The sequence below is a fragment of the Mytilus trossulus genome, chromosome 3 (assembly GCF_036588685.1).
Source record: "Mytilus trossulus isolate FHL-02 chromosome 3, PNRI_Mtr1.1.1.hap1, whole genome shotgun sequence".
Classification (NCBI taxonomy): Eukaryota; Metazoa; Mollusca; class Bivalvia; order Mytilida; family Mytilidae; genus Mytilus; species Mytilus trossulus.
In genome coordinates, this window is record NC_086375.1 from 71,918,278 (window position 1) to 71,937,626 (window position 19,349).

General features: G+C 32.0%; 1 protein-coding gene across 3 annotated transcripts; it reads right to left on the reverse strand.

The window, feature by feature from the left end:
- LOC134712315 (uncharacterized) lies at nucleotides 1-19,204 on the reverse strand. 3 transcript variants are annotated; one of them, XM_063573747.1, is made up of 6 exons: nucleotides 18,950-19,204; nucleotides 11,591-11,730; nucleotides 7,659-7,771; nucleotides 2,787-2,990; nucleotides 1,636-1,750; nucleotides 14-551 (listed from the first exon to the last, which is right to left on the reverse strand). In XM_063573747.1, the coding sequence occupies exons 1-5, from the start codon at nucleotides 19,084-19,086 to the stop codon at nucleotides 1,670-1,672; spliced, it is 675 nt and encodes a 224-aa protein (XP_063429817.1). In that variant the 5' UTR covers nucleotides 19,087-19,204; the 3' UTR covers nucleotides 14-551; nucleotides 1,636-1,669. The 3 variants fall into 3 exon arrangements, with proteins under 3 accessions (XP_063429816.1, XP_063429815.1, XP_063429817.1); XM_063573746.1 differs by lacking the exon at nucleotides 18,950-19,204 and adding an exon at nucleotides 13,488-13,693 and having other exon boundaries at nucleotides 1-1,750; XM_063573745.1 differs by having other exon boundaries at nucleotides 5-1,750.
- Between the last annotated feature and the right edge of the window lie 145 nt (nucleotides 19,205-19,349).

Sequence of the window (19,349 nt, forward strand, 5' to 3'; positions counted from 1 at the left end):
CTGCTGACTACCATTGGCGATTGCCAAATAAAATTGATCACGAGATGTAACAAAATGGATCTTAATTATATAGCAGTCTAAAGCCAGTTTAGGAATTGAAATTTGACACATATCGTTTTGTCCCGCAGAGTCTGCAAATATCTATATAAACAGTGTGAAAAATCCATTCAAAGCTAAAATACTATCAAACATAAAATTCAAATACAGTTGCAATGAGTATTTTTTTTATAAAGTACAGCCACAAAAAAGCGAAGTTATTTAGATAAAAAAACTAACAGAAAAAGCTATATTACCCAGTTAATTTAAAACAAAAACATACGCATACGAAATATCAAAATGCATAAACAACAACTCATATTTGAACACAAAGAACATAGTAACACAAAGAACAAAGTATCACAAATAAACTTGACACCTTCCCTATTTTCATTCTCTATTTTATATTCAATACCACCAAGTCAATACCACCAATGAAAATATTTAGAAAGCTAGAACAGCCGATAGTGTCTTTCCGGTTGAATATCAGGGGAAAATGCATTGGACTTTAGTACCTGCAATAATATATTGAAAACATATAATACAAACATTACTATATGGATTGGGGATACTCATACAAGTTACAAAAATACTATTCTGATTGCAAAACAATCCAGATGTCATCCAATAAATGATATCTGAAATGCTACAAGTTGAAGGACATGTTAAAAACTATGTAAGCTACATGTAAGGTACATCTCTAGAGTAATCAACAGAAAAGCAAATAACTAAGTGACAATTAGCTGTCAAAGACCAAATAAGTCCCAGTTGGTTCGAAGAGGTTAAAATATAATTAAGAAATTTGAGAAACCTGAAATCAATCTCTAATAAGACACTCTATCTTGAAAAATCTATAAAATCATTAGCAATTGCTATGAAACATTTAAATAACTGATATCTTCAAACTATAAAGAAGTATGAATTATCTATAATTATAATCAAGGAAAATAACATTCGTCGATGTATATTCAAACATCATCTGAACGTTACGTACATCGTATACCAAACTGCAATCCATATTTGCGAATTGAGTAACGAATGGACTTTATTTATGTAGATGAATTTGTCTCATACACATTTCTAGCATTTATGGATTTATTTTAGAGCAACTTTTGATTACTGATAAATCGGTCTAGTGAAATAGTTAGTTTGCTTCTTATCGGCAGGTGTGATCTAGACCCATCTCAACGATCCTGTACAACGTTTAATCTTTTTATCGCCAAACGGTCCTTCATAGTTAGCAAAACAATGAATTTGTTTTTTATAATCTTGGTTGGCAAAGGGAAAAGATCCAGTCTCCTCCTCTCTGAATTGACACGTAGTAGTATTTACTGAAACAGTTCTTGTTCTGATGGAATGATGTCCTTGAATAATTCATGTAGTATCAAAACATTTGACCCAAAATGAAAATGCTTGTATTGACAATCTTTGATATTGTTATTTGTGGGGAAATGTGTTTTTAAAACATCCGTATAGCGGAGCTATGAAGAGCAATCTTAGAGGAAAGTAATATTAAAGAATTCTAACTATAACCTTTAAAAATGTATCAAGTATGGTGTACATGTGAATAAAATCAAAATATATTCAAATCTGCCTAACTGTTCCTTCGATGTGGTATTACTATATACATGTTCTATTCCTCTTCATTTAAAAGCGATATAGGTATACCACTTAAACTTTCTATTCTATCGTCAAATTCCATTTTTCTATGTACCTGTAAAATCATAGGAAATATTTAATAATGCCTGAATTGTTTTAAGCAAAATGATCTTATGAAAGGATTTTCATACAATTTATTATACCAAGTGTCTACGAAATCTAAAATTTACCACACCTATGCTGTCTAAAATGAGGCTTTTATTTAGGTGTAACACTACTATTTCGGGCCCGGCAAGAAAGCACATACCAGAAAGTAGTACATATTTGACACAAAATAGTTCCTACGCATGATTGTAACTTTTAAAATATGTAGGACATTTAGTAGATATAGGAAGATGTGGTGTGAGTGCCAATGAGACAACTCTCCATCCAAATAACAATTTAAAAATTAAACCATTATAGGTTAAAGTACGGCCTTCAATTTAGGTATGTTTGACATCAAATGAAAGCTAAAGGACTGGTGATCTTGAAGTTCACTCTTGGACTTTTAATTTTAATTATTAAAAAAACTGCACCAAATCTTAAACAGAGGATACATTTTGTCTGTTTGTCAGATCTGAAGTTCCGGGAACCAGTTCTTTCTTATATGCCATTAAAGGTATGTGGATTTTGTCAGTACAAGACACCATAAAGTGTTGCTTTGACATGTAATTATTGCCACTTTATTTGAACTTGAAATGAAAGAAACGTGTCTACTTGAAAAGGAGGAATTTAACATTGAAAGCAATGGGACCATGAATTAGTGGTGCACTTCCTTTAAAACAACAAATAACAATGGCTGAATGTAACTGTTATATAGAGGAAATATTGAATGAAATGTATGATCATTCTTTAATCTTTAATAAATAATTAATAAAACACCTTTATGGTATGATCGTTTCAATGGCAATAAGATTCATATAAATGACATGCATCAAAATGTTTGCATCCATTACCAATTAAATGATAAGTAACATACTTTAACAACACCATTTCAATAATAAAAGAATTAACGTTATTTATTTTGACACACACACATCAGAATTTGAGATTTCTTGGTCAATCCAAACTTGAACTTCAAAAAAGCCTTAAAAATATATGTTTAAACTTACCATGTAACATGAACCTCCAAAAAGCAACCAGCATGGAAAAAATGAGCAAATCACTCCTGGATTATGGCAGATCGATATCGGTTTAGAATCGTTGTAGATTTGTAAACCCATTCCTGCTAGTAAGCCAATCATCGTATTGCTACACGTATTTTCGTTCTTATTATTATTTAAGTACCACTCTGCAAAACATTGTCCAAGTTTGATCTGAAAAAGTTATCTCAAATTTAAAATTGTTTAAATATTTGAAGGATTTGCGATAAAAAAAATAAACCTGTCAACTGCGGTTTTCATAGATAATCGAATCAGATAATGTATAAAAAAAAAAACCTGATCAACGAGCATAAACAACTCAAGGCCACCAAATGAACCCGGTGGCGGGCTTCAGCTGGACATAAAACAAAAAATGAAAAATAAAAACTCACACACAAGACTTACATCGGTTAGAGGATCCCGACTTGAGACAGGCGCAAAAAAGCGGCAGGGTCAAAAATATTTTGTTGGATCTCAACCTTCCCCATACCTCTAGCTAATGTGGGATAAACAAACAAACAGCAATACACACAATGAAAACTCAGTTTAACGTACGTCCGAGTCCGATGTTAGAGTAGGTAATAGAAGTATCAAAATGACAATGATCAACATTAATTATCAAAGGACTACTAGCAGTAACTAACATGCCAGATCAATACCTCAACCAAGCTTATCGAATGGTTATGTCTTCAACATATGAAAATTAAGCACAACTCCTCCAATTAGGATTTTAGTACCATGCCATCATTGATTATACGAGACAAAAATAACCCGCATTATAATACCAACAGCTGGTATTAAAATAAATGAGTTTTTTTTCCATGCAAAGACCCTATAAGAGAATCGATATTAATTCCGAAAAATGCCATCATCTTCAGTAACTTTATTTTCCTTCTGAATAAGTCAGCTTAGAGGTTTGGTTAGCTTTTGAGGTGAATGATGACATTTTTGTTTTTTGTATAGAATATGAATATAAAAGATGGGATGTGAAATACCTGAACGTATGAGATGTCTGTACTACAGGTTGATTTATATTTACGAATGATATCCGTACACCAATGTACCGATACCGAAATTAAGTATAGGTCTTTTTAAACTATGTGAAGAAGAAAAAATGCTATTAAAAGAGAACGCATAACATGTGATAAGACGGTTCGGACTTGTTCTGTCGTCTGACGCAGAGCCATTACTGAAATTAAGAAAAAAACACATCGATATATTTTAATTCGTTTCCATAGATACGATTACAACCGAATATGAAAGTATGACAATGTAAAAAATGTGTTTAAGTGAATAAAGACACGACCGTTACCGGTAGAAATAACACACACACTGAAAAGTATTATATCTCAAAATACAACATTGAAAACGGAAAAACAAAGCAAGTTGAACCTTACTTAAAATAGGATAAACAATCGAGTAGTTACTATGAAAGGAGGACCTTGGTGGACAACTTTGACAAAGCAAGTTTCAAGTACGCAGAAACGATAGTCTGAGTGCTTGATATCGTTCACCTGGCTGTAATTTCAGTTTCAGACATTTGACTTATTTGTAGAGCTTACTTTACTGAACTATCTTGTCATTTACACTTTCTCTCTTTCTATAATAATATTAAAGATTATACATAAACCAAAACTATATCACTTGCCAGGTAGATCTAAACCTGTCAAAGACTTTCACCTATCTCAGTTTTGCTCTTACCGCTTTAGTTTTTGAGAAGAAAGCCAAAAACTTCGTTTGACCCATATGTCATAATTTTAGAAACTGCCGCCATGTTTTTTAAAAGATTAATTCCACAAATTCAATATATTAATTAGAAACCCTAATAAACATTTAATCTTAGTTTTTAAGTATTTGGCAAAGTAGTTTCACAGAAGGAGATTTTTGAAAAAGTAAAATGGAAAATTTTAAGGGCAACAACTCTTCAAATGGTCAATTGGCTTTAATGATCAATTGACTATATGGCCAATTGACTTTTTTTATCATGTTAATTATTTGTAGATCGCATTACATGTTTGCCATTTATTATACTGTCTCTTTATCTATTCTAATATTAAAGAAATAACCAAAAAACAGTAAAATTTAATATAAAATAAGCTATTTCCAACGGTAAACCACCAATCATACCACATCTTCTTTTTTATATAATGGTTTGTCGAACTCGTCTGATTTTTCTTATAACAGATAGACCATACCCCTCTTTTCACTTTAACTCTCTTTCAGTTTCATTTTTGCTCTAACTGCTGTGATTTTTGAGATATAAGCCAAAAACTGCTTTTGTTCCCTAAGTTCTAACTTTAGCCATGGCGGCCATGTTTGTTGATAGATGAAAACTTCGGATACACTTTATAAACTAAGTACCATAAGAAACATTCAGTTAGTGATTGAAAGTATTTGCTCAGTAGGTTCAGAGAAGAAGATTTTTGAGTAAGTAATAGACGCAATTTCAATGGCAATAACTCCTTCGGGAGTAAAATGACTTTTTTGATAATTTAACGTCTTATTTTTAGATCCTAATTAGTTGAACATTTCGTGCTATTTATACTTTCTCTCTATCTGTTATAATATTGATTCTAATAACCAAAAACACAGGAAATTTTCATAAACATAAACATTTTCGGGCATTACCCCTACAACGGGTGGTCCAATTGATCTGAACATTTCATAGCAGATAGATGTTGACTTATTCATCTCTTTAACTCCGCAACTTTTGTTTTAACTGCTATGGTTTAAAAGATAAAAGCCAAAAACTGCATTTGACCCCGATGTTCTATTTTTAGCCATGGCGGCCATGTTTGTTGATGGATCAAAACTTCGGATACAATTTATAAACCAGTTACCCTTTTTAAGGAACAATCAGTTGAATTTTAGAAGTATTCGGCCTAGTAGTTTCAGAGAACATTTAAATGTAAGTAAACATGACGAACAAATTGTGCAAAATGGTCTTTAACATTTTTGTCATTTAACTTTTTTGTAGATCTGACTTTGCTGAACATTTTCGCTGTTTACGGTTTATCTTTATCTTCAATAATATTCAAGATAATAACCAAAAACTGCAAAAAAGTCCTGAAAATTACCAATTTAGTGGCAGCAACCCAACAAAGGGTTGTTTGATTGGTCTGAAAATTTCAGGGGTGATAGATCTTGACATATTGAACCTTTTTACCCCCATGTCAGATTGCTCTGAATTCTTTAGTTTTTGAGATATAAGCCAAAAACTGCATTTGACCCCTTTTTTTATTTTTAGCAATGGCAGCCATGTTATTTATGTATGTGTCTGTCCCAAGTCAGGAGCCTGAAATTCAGTGGTTGTCGTTTGTTTATGTGTTACATATTTTTTTTCGTTCATTTTTTTTATATAAATAAGGCCGTTAGTTTTCTCGTTTGAATTGTTTTACATTGTCTTATCGGGGCCTTTTATAGCTGACTATTCGGTATGGGCTTGGTTCATTGTTGAAGACCATACGGTGACCTATATTTGTTAATGTCTGTGTCATTTTGGTCTCTTGTGAACAGTTGTCTCATTGGCAATCATACCACATCTTCTTTTTTATTTGTTGGTTGATGGATCAAAACTTCGGATACAATTTATAAACAAGATACACTAAGGAACTTTCAGTTAAAGTTTGTAGATATTTGGCCCAATAGTTTCAGAGAAGAATATTCTTAAAATAGTTTACGATGACAACAGACGACGACGACGACGAACGTCGAGTGATGGCATAAGCTCCCATGTAGCCTTCAGGGCCCCAGTTAACTAAAAAAAAAGAATAAAATTATATCTTTAATGCTTATCAGTGTGTGTTTGAGGTTAAGACATTCTTATATGTTAATATTATATTTCCATGTTCACCATTGTCAAATGCTGTTCTTAATTGTTGTGTTAATTGTACTTATACAATTGTACTTGTACAATTTAGTAAACGGAAAGTATGTAATGAAATTAAGAATTAATTAGTTTACCAGAAATAGTGGTGGTAATCCACAATTTTTTTAGAAACCTTTCAAATAAAAAAAATAAAAAAAATTGAAAAGGTACATTTTTGTATCTAACAATCCCGTATAACTCTTGACTTTTAAGATCAGAAAAAACGTCAAGCCAAGACACAATGCAATTCCATTTAAAATCAAAGAGCTGATATCTCTGACTTGAATTACAATGAAAACAGACTACCCAGACCAAGCCTGTTATGTTGCTTTCGACTGGGTTTTTTCCAAAACATTAATATACCTACTCATGTCTCCACCAAAACAGATTAAACTTAATATAGAAATCTTCTAATGTTGTTGATTCAGATATTCCATACAGTACTTCTCGGCATACTTAACTTGAGGGAAGTGAATATACCAGAAATTGATAAATAGGATTCACTTGAAAGTCATTACATTAGAAAATGCCTGTACCAAGTCAGGAATATGACAGTTGTTACCCGTTCGTTTGATGTGTTTGGACTTTTGATTTTGCCATTTGATTTTTGATTTTCCTTTTTGAATTTTCCTCGGAGTTCGGTATTTTTGTGTTTTTGACTTTTCACTTAACCTTTTCTGTCGAAAGTGGTTATTCCAGTTTGCTTTTTAAAACAAATACTGGCCACCATGATTTTAGTGATGTGTGCTGAAAGTGTGGATCAAACCAAAATCTCAATAGGGTTAAAACTATTCCAGTCTGACGTTGTGAAGAGAAGTTAATTCAAAATGTGCAATACGGATCTAAGTCGGAGAAGTATCATTTAATTATTTCGTATTTTTTTCGAAGACAGCAGCACTATTTAGATATGAACGGGAACGTTTTGCAGATGAGCAATTCCGGTTCCTATAACACTTAAGTTGTAAAGTTTTTACCTTCAGGCAGAATTTTTCTCCAGCGTCTAAATGCTTTCTTGCATCTGTCAATAATGGATGCAAAAACTCTTGTATTTCTGGATTCTGTGGATTTATAAGAACAGCAAACCACTCTGTAAAGCGCAAAAGGGAACATGAGTGTTTAAAGAACATTTTTTCAATCGATCCATTTAATGTGATCGCTCCTTATTTGTTTTGATGCAATTTACACCATTTTTATGTTATCATGTTATCAATTATGTTATACTTTGTTATCAAGGACATTCAACAAGGTTTTCTCTTTGAAAAATCTATATTTCAGTGGTGGTTGTTATCATAAAATTTTACTGTATTGGTGAATATTGTTCTAGTATTGCTCACATGTAAATCCGGTTTTGTTGAACCTGCAAGTATCTATTAAAAAACAAGAAGATACCAAACGGTTATTGGGAGGGGTAATCAGATATCATTGCAAAATGGAAAAAAAGCAAACATGTCAACAAAATCATATCTTCTACGAAAAATGTCCACAATTATTTACTTCGCTTAAGGATTATGTACCGCTTCAATGCTAAACATATGGAAATTTTATAGAAAATCCACAGCCTTTATCCTTGTTCTATCATATTTGGCAATTTGATGACCGATAGATATAGGATTATTGCATGCAGTACTAGCATTGATTTACTTAAACAAGTTTATTAATGTAGTTATTGATTAGAACAAATACAAATATGGACCAAATCAAGTACACCTTTTAGGGTGCGCTCGACTTTAGTGACTCAGCACGAGGTATTTTGGAATTTGCAGGTTATATAGATTTTTTTTGCAAGAAATAAACACTAGCACATCATAGAAAAGCAAGTGAGTAATCTATGTTTCAAATTGTATAACAAAAATCTCTGTATTAAAGGCTGTGGATTTTCTATAAAAATCTTGATTTATTTGCCACAAAGTATTCTTTTTCTATTAAATGCAATGCAACAGTAAATAATAATGCTTTGCATCAAGTTTCCCCCTAGTATATGTTCAAAATGGCCTGTCAATTTATTCATTATATCTGTAGTTTTGATACAATTGGTGTTTGAAAAATTCGTACAAAAATGGCTACAGAAGGGTACATAAACCTTAAACGTGTCCGATTTTTTCCTCTCCCAAACGTGTCCGGCAATTGTTATGATCCGAAACAACTTTTAGCACAAATATGTTCATTGTGACGACATGAACGTCTACGAAAAATTCAATGGTGAAGTCGGATTTCTACTATTCCCTGATTTGCTACGTATGAGGTACGGTTGATAGGTAACACAACCGTTAGTGCTGTTTTGGAGCATGATGCATGAGATAAATTATCCACCATGATAAAATAAAACAAATCGAATTGCATATCACCAATAAAATAGCCTAACTTTTTATTTGTTAACAATTTCATCGTTTCTAGAGCACTCTGTTTGTGATTTAAGAAATAATTCCTTCATGTCATGCACTTTGCCCATTCTAACATGGGTAGGCATTAAATTTGTCGATATTTTACTATGAGCGTTAGTGTGGTGTAAAACATTGTCAAATTTAATGCCTTCTCATGTGTAAATGAGCATAGAGCATAACATGAAGATGTAATGTCGATTCTAATAGGACACGTACTGTATTTCAATCGGTCGAAGCGTTCGAAAATACCTCAGGAATATTTGGCTGTTCACGATCCCTCCTTATTAATTATGTACATTACATTTTCATAATTTATAAGTTTCAAAACTAATAGCAGGGAAAATATATGATGCTTTCTTAACAATATTTGATAATTTTTTATGTAAGCAGCTAATATATAACAAGTTACTAGGAAAAAAAGCAAAATGACGATAATGTTAACAGTAAGTTTGTGCGCATGTTTCAAACATATTTTGTGCTAATTAGAACACGGGCTTGTGTAAATAAAAAGTGAGACTTAATGGTGTTTAACGTTCTATAAAGTAACGAATGTTGTTAGTCGGACGATATATTTGACATTCTGTGCCCATTTTGCTTCAATTAGTGAATGGATTCATGGCCCTTTAAAAAGCCTCTACACTAATATCCCCTTATTCAATAGTAACATCACTCTTTAAAAATACAATCACATCAGGGGCTGGTATCACAAAGCTATTCTAACATTAACATGTTATGATCCTCTTATGACTATCCTATAACATATCTCAGACCTCGTCTCGAAGATGCCTTATGATGATCTTAGCTAAGATATTATAACCCTGTCGCAAGTTCTTTAAATTTTCAAATATTTTAAAACATGGCTTTATTGAAGCATTCATGTACATGTAGTATGTGGTTCCCATAAATTACTAAACGTATTGATTGATATTCCATCATTAGATAATTTTTAAAACTAATATAAAATAGTAGTGTAATATATAGATATAACCTATTATAAATGCACCAATTTACAAAAATTCAGAAACATATTTGGGGGGTGGGGTGGAATTATAAAATGCTGATATTTTTTTGTTGTTGGTAAAAGTGATTTGAATTCATTTTGTCACTTCGTTCATTGTTTCTAAGCATATATCGATTTTTTTTTGTTATTGATGAATCATTGTTGAGTTAGTAACAGCAGTAAAGAGATCCTTTGCTAATTAGATAATAGAAAAATAATTTGTTAAGTTAATATAGAAAATAAGTTTAAATTATATAAATAAAAGTATGACCATCATACGACACCTCTCGAGTAGTCCTAACTTTATTATCAACTTTAATATATGTCCTAAGTTGGGACCACATTGTGAAACCCTCTTAGGAATAATGTCATAATACCATCCTAAGACATGTCTTAGTCCTTAGACAGCTTCGTGAAACTGGCCCCAAAACTTTTCATAATCTAATCTAGAATTTTCTTTTTGAGCACTTGTAGAATGGTTCTAAGGTTCATGTTACTATTTCGATTGTTTTTTTTCAATTAATGTTTATTAAGAATCACTTATCATAAAAGTTAACACGTTTGAGCGGATTTATCTTTGAAATATGGACATAGTTAGACGTCTTTTAGCAACTCTTTTGATCTTTAAATATTGTTTTTATTGGTATAAAATTGGTTTTGTTATCAGTAAATTAAAATCAAAGTAATATAATTGTTATATGCATATACATATGCAAATGATTTTAAAGAAAAATCTCATTAACTAAATATAACATTGATACCGCTAACACATCCAAAAATCAGCTTACTTGAATGCGGTTGGTAAGACCATGTTTTTATCTATGGTTAAATTAACTTTTGAAATTCTTCTAGAACGCGATTATATCTTCTAATTCTATTTGCATATATAGATTTTAAATAAACAACCTAACATAATAATCTTATGTCTAAAACACAATTATTTTAAAACTTTCCTAAATAACAAGACATTCATTTCATTACTAAGACAAATCCATAAATGATATGGCTGAAAAGGAAGTCAAACATTTATATTAAACATTGCTCCGACTATACAAAAAAGAAGATGTGGTAAGATTGCCAATGAGACAACTCTTCACAAGAGATCTAGACCAAACGATAGAGACAGTAAAAGAAATAAAACATTAATATAATGGAATATGTAGACAGCGTTCTCACAAGCCAAAAAAACCCTAACTGTAAAAATATAGGGGCATACACTTAAAGCACTGAAATCTATTTTTGATTATAACCAATATAATTATCATTTTTACAATATTCTAAATTTGTAAGAGCATGATAAAACCTTTTTTCATATTAAATACTCACTAACGCTTGTATTTTAACATGAAGAAAGGCATTATCCTTCTATTGCATATACTAATAAAAATACCTATCAATTTAAATGGCCAGTTACATTTTGTTTGTTTTATAATATCCAAAGAAGAACGCATCACAGATAATAAAATTCTTTTCTATGGTAGTTTCGAAATATAGAGTATAACCTAATGGTATTTTTCATACATACCTTCCACCGAAATAATGTTATTGTAAAGAATCCTGAATTCTTTTGTCTGCAGTATTATACAACATTTAAACAACATTGGTTTGTGAAGGAGATCTTCTATGACAAGTTGGAGTTGTTCGGTAGTATCTACTTTAAATGATCTGATAATGAAAAATATAAGCAATAATTTATATTCTAAAAAGGAAAATACCACTTAAAAAAGATGTGAAGGTGACACATTAATGACAGCAATCCCACTGCACAGTTCGCAAGCTAAGCACGAAAGAGCGTACCATGCTCAATTAACATTCATTCCGATGTTCAATTTTTCAGGTTTTAGTTGTTTACATTTTTATTAGAATGCCTCAATAAACGTGTCTTTGTTATTCTGCTGCAGGTATAAACGATAACGTTTGCACGAAAGGCATAACAATTCAATCAGAGACTAGCTGATTTGAAAAAAAAATACTTATACCGTAGTTAGTGGCATCTTAATAACCTTGTAAAATATCATATTTTTGGCACTTTGTATGGCGTTGCTGTGTGACATCTTCATTGATTTAATGGAAAACAAACACATGTGCCGCATATCATAAAAATGATGGACTTTTTAATCTGAATTGTATTGGTCGAGTTTTAGGGATTGCTTTTTCATTATGAAGCCAAATACATTCAAACCTTCTGACTGAGTGAAAGTCCTTAGTTTATGTATTACATAATTTTATGTAAACAGGTAAGTTCGTAAATGATATTGACTCGATGTTACTATTTTAGGAAATGATATTGACTCAAGTGTTACCCCGATTTTGTTTTTTGTTCATTGATTTATGAGTTTTGAACAGCGGTATACTACTGTTGCCTTTATTTACTATTTTTGGAAATGATATTAACTCGATGTTACTATTTTTGGAAATGATATTAACTCGATATTACTATTTTAGGAAATGATATTGACTCGATGTTACTATTTTAAGGAAATGATATTAACTCGATGTTACTATTTTAGGAAAAATTAAAACTACAAAAATACTGAACTCAGAGGAAAATCAATTTGGAAAGTCCATAATCACATGGCAAAATCAAATAACAAAACGCATCAAAAACAAATGGACAAGAACTGTCATATTCCTGACTTGGTACAGGCATTTTCAAATGATATTTACTAGATGTTACTATTTTAGGAAATGATATTGACTCAATGTTACTATTTTGTTATGGACTAATACTATTATGTGTTATATGTTAGTTCTATGTTTGTTTTTCACATATCCCTTTAAAAAAAACGGAAGTTTCAAATGTTTTCATCAGTGTCTCTAATCAGGAACGAAATGTTTTTACGGTCTTACATTTAAAGATATCCGAATAATCAAGTATGATCTGAACATTTACCGATTTTGTTTAAGTCTTTTTCATGACCAATTTTATAATAATAATCCTACTGCCATATTCTCAATAAACCGTTATTTTGAAAAGGCATAGAGAAATATACTTTTGGTAATGACATTAGTAAAAGTTTTGACCAAACTATAATCTAATATTTGTATCTCTGTGTAAAAAATGTAAAGTTATAAAAACAAGATTTGATCAATCAGAGAAATCGCTGCTAAAAAACATTGGCATATCGAACTAAAAAATGTACCCACTATAAAGATCTAATGAAGAACAGGACACGGACAGTTGTACATTTGTTTATTGATTCGGCTAACCATCAAAATGTCAATTATAAAGGTCAATAACAGGACAACGAGCAATATTTAAATCATTCAAAAGAAAATATATTCGACGAAAAAATGTAAATCTTTCGGTTATCATATTTCTATGGATTTAATGACAAAACTATGTATATGCTATTTTCGATTAAAACACTAGTCGAAAAGAACACTTTCAGCATTACGTTTTCAAACTGATGATTAATTACCTATCTGCTTTACAAGTCAAATTTCGAATCATATCCGGGGATGCTATCAGATCATACAAAACTCCTGGATTGTCTACATATGTGTCCCATTTTACAACAGTGCATGGAGATAAGTCTTTAAAAACTGGATAGTTCATTTCGATGTTCAACTTAATATGGATATAAATCAAATCCAACTTGATTTAAAAAGAATGTCAAATTTTGTAAAATGTTTGGAATGTCCAATGAAAATTCCTTAAAGTCCATTCAAACCAGTTTAACCCGATTTTCCAAGTGAGTGCAAAGCCATTATGTTTTGACGCGCTACATTTAAATCAGCGTTTTTAAAAAATACGAACGGTTTTTTAAAAATACTAAGGGTTGACTCAAACTTTACAATTATAAAATGTTTGTTAATAAGCTTCCTTTGTTGTAATGTTTTTGTTATGCTTTGTTGCAATTGAAATGGATCGTATATATTGTTTGATCATTTGATAACTATGTTTTCGAGGTCAAGAATATTGCTTGGGAATTTCAAACTTTGATATCGAACGATGGTATAAATGACTAATCATTATATATATAACACGGGAGCTTTTTGAAAAGTATTTTCAGTTAACCGAAATATTGAGTCCAGTAGGGGAATATGTAACATTCATATGGACCTTCACGATATATATATTATATTGCCACACAGGATATTTTTTGGGGGATAATTTTTAGTAATCAATTACAAAAATGAAACACACACACATACATGTATATATATAAGTAAGAAAGACAAATAACATGCACATAATTATATAACTATGAAATAACGATAGTCAGTGAGTTAAACTGTTTTTTTAGTTTCTTCTACATATACATATATATGTATGTTATTTTCTGTAATTGTATCTTATTTTAATATGTAGGATCCTTTACTATAGATAATTTAGCTGAATTACATCTTCATGCCTTATTTATCATCTACTGTAGTACGCCGCTAGATTAAAACTGATGTGGAAAGGTAACACTTGGCCACCGAGAGCTTCATTTTTATGAAACCCAGGTGGTCGTGTGGTCTAGTGGGACGGCTACAGTGCAGGCGATTTGGTGTCACGATATCTCAGTAGCATGGATTCGAATCCAAACGAGGGAAGAACACAAAATCTGCGAAAGTAAATTAACAGATCTAACATTGTTGGGTTGATGTTTAGACGAATTGTATATACATAATGTACACAGCCGTGTATCACCATCACTGCTGGTGATCCGATGGATAAATCTGTTCTAGAGTTGTCACTTACTCAGACGTACTTATAAATATCATTATTTTCTGTGACTGTATCTTACATTAATTTGTAAAATCCTTTACTATAGATAATTTAGCTGATCTGTAAGAATACCATCTTCATGCCTTTTATATCATGTATTGTAGAACGACGTTAGATAAAAACTGTCTTGGAAAAGTAACACCCGGCCTAAATTATCTATATAGATTGGAACCCATGCTACTGAGAACGCCTCAAAAGTGTACCAAAAAACACCAATATTACGAAAAGAAAATAATAAATGTAATTATCTATAAATATTTCGGATAACAGATATCCTTTATCAGTATGATTATGATGTGAAATGAATCATACTAATTTATTCTAATTCAACTATACACAAAGAAAAAGCCCCCAAACGTTTTTTTTCCTTCAAATTAGCAAATAATACGATAAGGAAATCCGGAACAAATGGTGGCAAAAAAAAGTAATGCACTTGTCAGAAGATAACTTTAGCTTTAAGAAAAAACACAACAAATTGCACAAAAATAATGATTTAATGAATAGATTGTCACAAAACAACAAGCCCAGTTTAAACACTAGAACATGTCCATTTTAAGTATGGACCTTCTGAGTTCGTATTGCATGAAACTATTGTCATTTAATTTAGAAAACGTACTTTGTAAGTCTGTAAACGATATCCACAGTTTATTATTCAATTTTAGCTGTAACCACCACATAATAGGGTCCAGGCCTCAACCCTGCGTCTCATCCCTCCAGTTAGTCATCGGATTACCTGCTGTGGTATTTGCCACAATTCCCGTGCGATGCTGCCCCCAACTGACATAAATTGTGTACAGGTGGTTCGGCTGCATGTACCTGATGGCTTAACATGTCTTTAAATAGCTCATGACAGGCCATGAAGAGCAGTTACGATGCGGCCTAGCGTTGTCATCCATAAACACAGGTCTTGCAGCTGATGGGTGGTTATCAAATGAGGTACAACTCCTGGCTGAAGAACTTCTTTGATGTTTTGATCACCATTAAGGTTTCCTCATATAGTCACCAAGTCCAATTTTGCAGTCATGAGAGATGCACCTTCATACCTCCACTGAGCCTCTATCGTAAAGAACAATTGCTTGGATGTTCCTTGGGGTATGTGCTATACTTGTATGTCTTCAAACTCCAAATCTTCCATCTGTAACAGGCAGACAAAACCGGTTTTCATCTTACCATTGGCTCTTGTGCGATCCTCAAGTTCCAACCACGACGAGCTGATCACCATGCCAAACGCAGTTGTTAATGTCGGTAAGATAACATGGATCGTCTTATTACCTTCTTTGACCTCAGTCCTGTTGATTTAAACATTTTGTAATTTGCATAAGAGGCAAAGTTTGTTCAATTTTCTAAATTTCAAATATGACGTAAGAAAAATAATGAGATATGAACTGGTACATTTCTAAAATTTCAAAGGTGCCGACAGTTAAGATATTACAACAAAGACTGTGAAGAAATACATTCCCAATGAACATTACTGACCGATTTCAACTAGTATAACATTTTATATTTGACGATGGTAAGATCATTACAACAAAGGCTGCCTATATAAACATCCAAAATAAATAGCAGTTTAATGAAGATTAAAACAAATTAATCTTGTAAATGAACGTGGCTGCTTCTGTGACATCCTGCGCAACACCACTTGCACCGTGTTCAGCGCCCTTGACCAACCAACCACATAGGCTACATAACAATATAGCTTTTGGTGGTCGATGTGTATATATTACAGATCTAACATTGTTGGGTTGATGTTTAGACGAGTTGTATATTCATTATGTACACAGCCATGTATCCCCATCATTGATGGCGATCCGATGGATACATCTGTTGTAGAGTTGTCACTGACTCAGAACTGACTCTAACAATGTTAGATCTGTAAATTTGCTTTTGCAAATTTTTGGTTCTTCCCTCGCAGGGATTCGAACCCATGCTACTGTGATATCGTGACACCAAATCGCCTGCACTGCAGACGTCCCGCTAGACCACACGACCACCTGGGCTCTACAAAAAATAGAGCTTTTGCTGGCCGTGTGTTACCTATCCTCGTCAGTTTTAATCTAGCGGCGTACTGCAGTACATGATATATAAGCATGAATATGTTGACCCAAAAATTTGCGAAAGCAAATTTACAGATCTAACATTGTTGGGTTGATGTTTAGACGAGTTGTATATATATACAACTCGTCTTAAAATCAACCTAACAATGTTAGATCTGTAAATTTGCTTTCGCAAATGTTTTGTTCTTCCCTCACCGGGATTCGAACCCATGCTACTGAGATATCGTGACACCAAATCGCCTGCACTGCAGCCATCCCGCTAGACCACACGACCACTTGGGTTTCACTAAAATAAAGCTTTCGGTGGCCTGGGTTACCTTACCTCGTCAGTTTTAATCTAGCGTCGTACTACAGTACATAATATATAAGGCATGGAGATGTTATTGTTACAGATCAGCTCAATTATCTATTGTAAATGATCCTACAAATTAATGCAAGATACAGTCACAGAAAATAATTATATTTATAAGTACGTCTGAGTCAGTGACAACTCTACAACAGATTTATCCATCGGATCACCAGCAATGATGGTGATAAATGGCTGTGTACATTATGTTTATACAACCCGTCTTTACATCATATATATATATATTACATAAAGTTTGATTTTTCTTATTTCTCATTGGTTTATTTGGTCACGTGTTTTCCAATTCATACTATGTATTTATACACTATTTTGCCATATTGACTCGACATTACTATTTCAAAATGGTAACATCGAGTTAATATCATTTCCAAAAATAGTAACATCGAATTAATATCATTTCCCAAAATAGTAACATCGAGTCAATAACATTTTCAAACTCACACTTTTCACATATGTAACATATAAATTATAGACTTTCACTAAGTCGATAAGTTTTATATGGACCTGTAAGATTATAGTGAACCTCGGACTTCGTCATCGGCCAATATACTAAATAAAATCGGAACAAGTTCATAACTAACGTATTGACCTCGTCAAAAGTCAATAATCGATTTTCAAATTTTGGAGTTCAACGAGCCAAAGCCGCATTTTGAGAAAATCTGTGACATAGCCCCTTTACTGTAACTTGACCTTGAATCACATTTCATCTATTCAACAAGGTCGTTTCTGTGTTTGGAACGACCGAATTTGTGATGAATTTCTTTATACTTATTAATGAGATTTTTTCAACAGTGAAAGAAAATCTCTATTGTCTTACTATATTTTGTGAAGTGTTCAAAAATAATTATCGTGATGTTTACAAAAAGATTGCTAAATTTTGTAAAATCAAACATAGATATGTGGTTAATTCAACATAACTTGTCTTATATTTATGTTTATATGTTAGTTGTAAGTTTGTTTTTCACATATCCCTTTAAGGGTTTTAAGAAAATTAAAGTTTTACAGAAAAATCTTATGATCTGAAAATTTACCGATTTTGTTCAAGTCTTTGTCATGACCTTTGTATGGACCCTTTATAATTATAATTATTCTTCCTTGTATATCTTTATTTTCAATAAACCGTAATTTAGTCATTTTGAAAAGGCATAGAGAAAAACATATGTACAGTATATACAATTATGAATAAAATGCAATTAGTAGAAGGCATTTCATCAACAAAAAAGGGATGTCTTCAGACTAGATTATGCCTTAAGTACGCACAGATTTATTTATGATATTCATAAATTTGCATTAGTGAAAGTTTTGAGAAATCTATATCCTGATATTTGTATCCCTGTGGTAGAGAATTGTAAAGTTATAAAACCTTGAAGTTAATGAAAATCTGAGATGTCGCTGCAAACACATTGGCATATCGAACCAACTAAAAATGTGCACACCATAAGGAGAAGCCAACGAAACATGAATTTCAAGGAAAGTGAAATTAAGAATAGGAAAAGAAAGGCTTTACCTTTGTTTAATAATTTGGCTAACCAACACAAGGTTGAATATCAAGGTATAGAACAGGGCACCGAACAATGCTTCAAATCATTAAAAAGAAAATCTATTCGGCGAAAAAATGTTAATCTTTCGGTTATCATATTTCTATTAATTTTTAAAATTACAAAACTATGTATATGCTATTTTCAATAAAACACTGGTAGAAAAGAACACTTTTAACATTACGTTTTCAAACTGATAATTAATTACCTATCTTGTTTACAAGTCATATTCCAAATCATATCCGGGGATGCTATCAGATCATACAAAACTCCTGGATTGTCTACATATGTGTTCCATTTTACAACAGTGCATGGAGCTAAGTCTTTTAAAGCTTGATAGTTCATTTCGATGTTCAACTTAATATGGATATAAGTCAAATCCAACTTGATTTAAAAAGAATGTCGAATTTTGTAAAATGTTCGGAATGTACAATGAGAATTCCTCAAAGTCCATTCAAACCAGTTTAACCGGATTTTCCAAGTGAGTGCAATGTCATTATGTTTTGACGCTTTACATTTAAATCAGAGGTTTTTTAAAAATACTAAAAATACTTACGGTTTTTAGAAAATACTAACGGTTGACTTAAACTTTACAATTATGAAACATT